This window comes from Pyrus communis, chromosome 13 (assembly GCF_041283825.1).
Source record: "Pyrus communis isolate YQ-2024b chromosome 13, ASM4128382v1, whole genome shotgun sequence".
In the NCBI taxonomy this organism is placed as follows: Eukaryota; Viridiplantae; Streptophyta; class Magnoliopsida; order Rosales; family Rosaceae; genus Pyrus; species Pyrus communis.
The window spans coordinates 26,096,448-26,103,025 of record NC_142577.1 but is presented as its reverse complement, the minus strand read 5'-3'; the positions used below and the strand labels follow the sequence as shown (position 1 = coordinate 26,103,025).

General features: G+C 38.4%; 1 protein-coding gene across 1 annotated transcript; it reads right to left on the bottom strand.

Moving 5' to 3' along the window:
• Positions 1–1,397: 1,397 nt before the first annotated feature.
• On the bottom strand, positions 1,398–6,029 carry LOC137736790 (putative potassium transporter 12). Its single transcript, XM_068476060.2, has 9 exons — positions 5,455–6,029; positions 4,756–4,984; positions 4,402–4,650; positions 4,047–4,097; positions 3,630–3,890; positions 3,451–3,503; positions 3,245–3,359; positions 2,862–3,116; positions 1,398–2,588 (listed from the first exon to the last, which is right to left on the bottom strand). Exons 1-9 carry the CDS (start codon positions 5,722–5,724, stop codon positions 1,528–1,530), a joined length of 2,544 nt encoding a protein of 847 aa, XP_068332161.2. The 5' UTR covers positions 5,725–6,029; the 3' UTR covers positions 1,398–1,527.
• Positions 6,030–6,578: the final 549 nt, after the last annotated feature.

Below are 6,578 nucleotides of genomic sequence, written 5' to 3'. Positions count from 1 at the left end.
ACACATGGGTCACTTAATTATCTTATAGAGTCTTAATTATCAACTAACATCTGACTTTTCACCATTTAGAAGAAGTTTTCAGCTTCCACGGATCTCAGTCCAGAAAAATTAGTTTTCATGAATTTCTTATGAAAATTCAACGAACAAAAAATTAGTTTTCATGAATTTCTTTTGAAAATTCAACGAACAAAAAGCAAATTTTAAGTATCTAAACTCTCAAGCGTGCTTTCTTTCCCCACGTTTTAGGAGTCATGACACGTGGTGCATCTAACGGTTGACTGGGAATGAGTCTGAGAGCTCCCCAATCCAATTGATGATGCAAAGTGCAAACCCTACTCATCTTCCTCTTTTGTTCATCGACGACATCCTCTCCACTTCCATTCTTTTTCAAAGTGTAATCCAACTTCCCGCACACGCAAACTCCACTAAGAGTCCTTGTTGTTCAGGGTGCTTTTAAAATGGCTATAAACGATTATGATAACAAATAGATTGATATGAGTGTGATTTCAAATTACAAGGTATGAATGAGATTGCTTTTAGAAAAACTAAACGTGTTTTCCGACGCTCAAAAACGCTTATGAATCTATGATTGTGTTTGACAAAAAAATTTAGAAGTGATTGTAGAAGTGTTTTCGAGATAAGCACATGAATGCTACTTCATGAAGCACTTCATAAAACACTTGAAGCGACCCCAAACACGTAGTCTTATACATAATGCTTTTTTGAAGGTGACCTTTCTAAAGCGTTTTTAACAAAATTCTTATAAACATAAATGCTTTCTATAAGGGAATGGGATCTTCTCCGGATCCTTCAATCGTGTTCGTTCATTGTACATCGTGTGACTAGTTTTCGTTAGGTACTATTTATATTGAATTTTAAATTAAAAATTTTAAATAATTTCTAATCATACCATGTATGATAAGCGGACACAATTGATTAATCATCCGGATCCTCACAAAGAAGATCCCGAGAGGATCCTATTCCTTCTATAAGAACCCTCAAGCACGCACTTGCATGAGTTGGCCTTCTTATTAAAACCCACTGCGTGAGAAATGTGGCTCGATTATATTTGTACATAAAAATATTCTTTAGGGTTTATTCTAAATGTCGATACTTTTCCACCAAGAAAAATAGGTTGCCACTTTTACCTAAAGCCCGACAAGAAAAATTGACCCAACAGAGCTTCTTGTACGCAAGAATTACTTTGGTTGGTGTTGAAAAATGGACCAAAACAAAGACAAGGAAACACAAAGAGACCAACAGAAGAACTCACATTCAACTGGCCCGTTAAGGAGGCGGTATTGCAAACAAATCACGAGATATATGGTATGATCAGTCGGTTTGAGATACCGTCACCAGAGCGTCCTAGTTGCATGTTGTTCTGAAGGTTGGAGAAATATGAAAGTGGCAGCAGGTAGCCAATTTATGATGCAATACTTGTCTTACAGTGTCTCACATAGAGGTTGCAATAAGCAGCAGATAAATATCCATAAAATGAGATAAATTCTGCAAGTAAAAATAAATAAATCAGACCATGTAAGTCATTCCGACTTGCATGATGTTCATGTGAGGCACACTCATATTTGCAGGACCTGCTCTGCAGTTCCTCCTCATGAATGCATAGAAGTAGTTTATGACTAGCTTCTTGAAGAAAAACGAGTTCTTCTTTGCCCTCACATCTCCGTGCGCTAGCAAATACGTAAATCCTGAATCCATTGCTTCTCGCAGTGCTGAGAGCTCATACTCCAGACTCGGGTCTTCATTCGATGACATCACACTAGATGGCAACGTTTCAGCAACAGCAGTTTCTTCTGAGGTTGAAGCTCCTCCTACCTCCAGTGATCTTCCATTGTGCATCAATGGAATCCTGAGTTCCTCAATCTCATCGCCTCCTGGGACTCCCAAATCCCTTGACCTGGGAGAATCATTGTCAAAGTCCGAGTCATTTAAATTGCTCTCCAAGGCAATATCTTGAGCTTCCTTCCTCAGAAACTTCTCCAGGCTTTCAACTAGAAGTTGTTCAAATGAATTGTGATCTTCCTTCCGGATATCTTTGTAACCGTATCGGGCTACACAGCGGAACATATGGTAGTCTTTTGGGCAAACTCTTCGAAACAGAAACCTTTCTTCCTGAGGAACCACTGGGACAGGGACATACTTAATGCAGACGAAAACTATAGTGGAGTGGATAGCTGGAAGACTTAGAAGGAACTGCACAAAAATGGATGGGATGCCTTGCACTAGCTCACTATACAGCAATCCAATTCCTGGGACTCTAACAGTCCCTAGTGTGGAGCCAAGATCAGTCATGGAGTCCATGGATATCTTCTCCCTTACCTCGCTTCGGTACTTCAGCACACTCCCATAGTTCCAAGTGTACATCACACAGAGGAAGCAAGAGGCGAAAGCAAGAGGCAGCCAGCCACCCTCTTTGATTTTTGATAAAACCGCACACAAGTAGACAAACTCTATCGATCCAAATACAAGTGGAAAACACAAAGCTAGAAACAAGTTGGTTTGCCAAATGAGAAGCATTACAAGTGTCACCAAGGTTGTGCTCACCATCATGACACCAACTTCAGCTATTCCTGCATGCATAGATATAATTGGATTAGCAAAATTATCATTACACATTAATAGTTGGTATAGCTTGACTCATGTTCGACTAATAAAACTCATATATATTGTTGTGAGGAATATAAGCTCAATAGTCCTGCCTAGCGGCATTTAAAATTGTAACATACAGAATTTCATGTGATAACATTAGAATATGAATGTTAAACCAACTTCATTTCAAATATACAAATATCTTTTCCTTTGGACAAAATTCTTATAGGAAGGAGAGGAAAAGGATAATTCACCATATGCATTGGCAATCTCTGTGGTGCTTCGAAAGATGGAAACCACAACTATGCACATGATCATTAAAAACCAATTGATAATAGGGATATAAATTTGGCCCATTCGCCTCTTTGAGGTGTGAATTATCTTTAGCCTTGGGAAGCATCCAAGAGCCATTGATTGCTTAACACATGAAAATGTAGCAGATATCATCGCTTGGCTGGCAATCATTGCAGCAAGGGTAGCTACCACAAAGACTGGCCAGAAAAGACTATCTGTTTGTTCACAAGATTGGAGAACCATAAGTGTCAAACTGAGGAACCAAATACAGAGAGATGCCCCTTTATGAGACAGTTAGAGTGGAGTTGAAAAGAATGGTAGCCAAGATGTTGGAAAGTGTCACCTGGCACAGAATCATAGAATATTCTAGCCGAGGAATCAGGGTGTTTCATCAGATAAGCAGCTTGGCCCATGTAAGCTAAGAGAAGGCAGGGGAACACCACCAAACTGAAGGCAACCTGCATAAGATGTATAGATTATATGACGCTCTTCGATAAATAAAATGTATGAAGCTATTTCAAGGGAGAGAAAGGGTATGCATTGGCCAACCTGAATGGCTCGCACAGAGAAATGTCCTAGATCAGCAAACATAGCTTCAGCTCCTGAAACAGCATAACCGCTAATGCATTTGGGAAGTTTCTTTACTATAAATCCATAGGAGACATTGAAACAGGAAAAACAAATGGCTCTCATTAGAAACCTAACGGGGAGTTAAAGGTGAAATATACCTGTAATGCACAGAACACAACCACCAAGAGCGAACCACGCTTCCTTATTGTTCTTCTTGAAGAAAAAATAAATATAAGCAGGATTGAATGCCCTCAGGACGGTAATGTCATACTTCACTAAATTGTAGATTCCAATAGAAGCCAGGCTGAAGAACCACAAAGCAAGTATTGGAGAAAACATGACACCCACTTTTCCAGTCCCAAACCGCTGTATGCTGAACAGCACTAGGAGAATTACAATCGAAACAATAACCACAGCATCTGCAATTAAAATCAATCAGATTATGGGCCATATTGTCCGCAACTTATAAGTTATTATTTGTGTTTCCCCTTCCAATTCTATCCCAGGTAAAAAAAAATAGTTAAGTAAACAAATGAACCACAGATTCTCAATCAGACTAAGAAAAAGATACTCACTTGTACCAAAACCTGGCACTTCACCTTGCAGGCCACTCACAGCAGACATCACTATGACGACCAAAAAGAAGAAAGTACATCAGTATACTCTCCTACACAGATACAATGGAAAACATTTGTATAATGTATGAAAATGACTGCACAATTTTGCAGTTTCAGCCAGGTTTAACAAAAGTCCTACTTCCTAATTGTGGTTTCCTGTCTAAGGAAGAGGAACTTGAAAACGATGCAAGAACAATCTGTGGCTGTTATTGGTAATGTGATTTCATGTCAGTAGCTACAGCTTAAACATATTTTGTTGGCTGAGTACATGATATCAAGAGTTTTCCACCTCAAGCCCAGTCAAGTAATGCACCTGATATAGCTGGGGTTAGAATACCATCTCCTATAACCATTGAAGTTCCCATCAAAACGAACAACAAGAGGATAGTTTTCAAGAATGGTCTCCTTTCTAAAGTGTCTTTTATACGCAAAGCCCTTTTCAACTCTGGAGTGGGCAATTTGAGCTTATAACTTGAGATGTGTTCATCAGCTGGCTGACGATTTGGCAGCAGATTAACATTTGCATATCTGCATATCAGTGAGTACAATGCAAATGTTCCTCCTACAATTGGAAACATAAATAGTGTACAGGTTAACAAGTACTCACATGACCATATACTACCAAGCAACTAAGGACAAAATAATTGTGACACGAAAAAGTGCCTACCTTCCCCATTATCATTGGCTTTGAGAACTACGAAAACATATTTTGCTAAAGGTATAAGCGCAACTGTGTACATCACTAGTGATAAAGCTCCCAAGACATCAACATCTGATTCGACGCTCACCCTGCTGAACACATCAGCAAAGACATATAAAGGGCTCGTTCCCATGTCACCGTAGACCACGCCAAGAGTTTGGAATCCTAAAGCAAGAGTGCCCCAAACAGAATGATCCTGATTGATTAAATAAAGTTAGTAAGTCATGGATAGTATCATACTAGCATTTTCAAACTTTTTACATTATAGAATTGAGAAAAGGTAATTTTGTCTGCCAAAAGGGGTGGCAAATCATGATTCTGCTGATGTACAATTTCTTAATAAAAGGTTCACATGATGTAACAAACATACCATATTACAAAGATTATTTTTTAATGCAAACGATACTCTACTCCAACTTCAAGCTAATCTAAATTGCGGGGATGAGGATTCAAACTCGGGTGCATATGGGAGCACGTCAGCTCTAGCCATTGTGGCTACACCCACGTCTGCAAAGTAACCTTTATTCCAAATAACCAAATTTAAAATCTTACAACATTTAATGAATTTAAAATTAACCAACACATAAAGAAAAACCACTAATACCACATAAAAATCATTTATTTCACAAAAAAACCGAAGAAAAATGTAATGAACTGTGTTATTACCTTCAAGTGATGGCTACCAGCACCAGCAATCGCCATGGCTTCCACATCAAGAGAATCAACTCTCCTGGGCTTCTTCACAAGCCTCCTCCTGAGAGATCCTCCATACCCTTCTCCTCTGCCGCGTCCTCCATTCTCAGACTGCAACGACCACGGCGGCGATTCCGAGTCCACCTCGCTCCCATCCACCCACCTCGAGTCGCTCCCAACCCCACTCCCACTTCTTCCCGCCCATCTCTCACTCCTCTCCACAATCCCATCTTCTTCTGCCATTTTTGCACAAATCCTTCAGAACCCACATGCAAAAATCCAATCTTTTTCTTCGAGCTTCAGTAATTGGTCATGAAATTGAATGATTTGTTGTGGGTTATATATCGTGCCTGCTGAGATTATGTTTGAGCCTGGCAGATGAGTGGGAGTGAGGACGGCGACAGCGTTTTCGAATAACGACACGGACATTATTGACATGATAACAACAAACCATCCATTTATCTTCCTTCGGCTTTTCTGCTATTGGTCCATAACCATACTTTCACGCACCTTTTTCTTGTTTTATAGTATATCTTGCTTCTTTCTATAAGATTATTTCAGTATATCCTTTCGGAATTCTTTTTATATTACGTAATGTTAAATGTTACGAATATTAAATAATGTGAATTAGTTTGGATTATTTAGTTTTACGAATTCAGATTATTCAATGATTGTATATTTAATAAATAGATTATCTTTTGTAGACAGTGAATTACTCTGATAATTTGAGTATAAGACGATATGATGTTTGAAAGCATTTCTCTTATTTTATTTTTATGTTGGTCCAAACTGTTCACTATAAATTTAGAGCTTGTTTATAATTTGCTTTCATATGAGGAAAAACACTTTATGAACAAAAAAAAAGCTTTTAAATGTGTTTCACTTAATAAAACTGGGAAGTTTTAACACTGAACTTTTATTAAATTTCTAAAGTGTTTATAACAACATCACTTCCACTAGAAAAGTTTTCCAAGTGCGTCATTAGTCTTGTTTGATGAGAAATATTAAACGCTTGCACGCCATTTTGTAGAGACTATGTTTCTTAAGATATTTCTAGACAATAACCAATAACTTTCAAATGGAGTAAGCAGAATCAT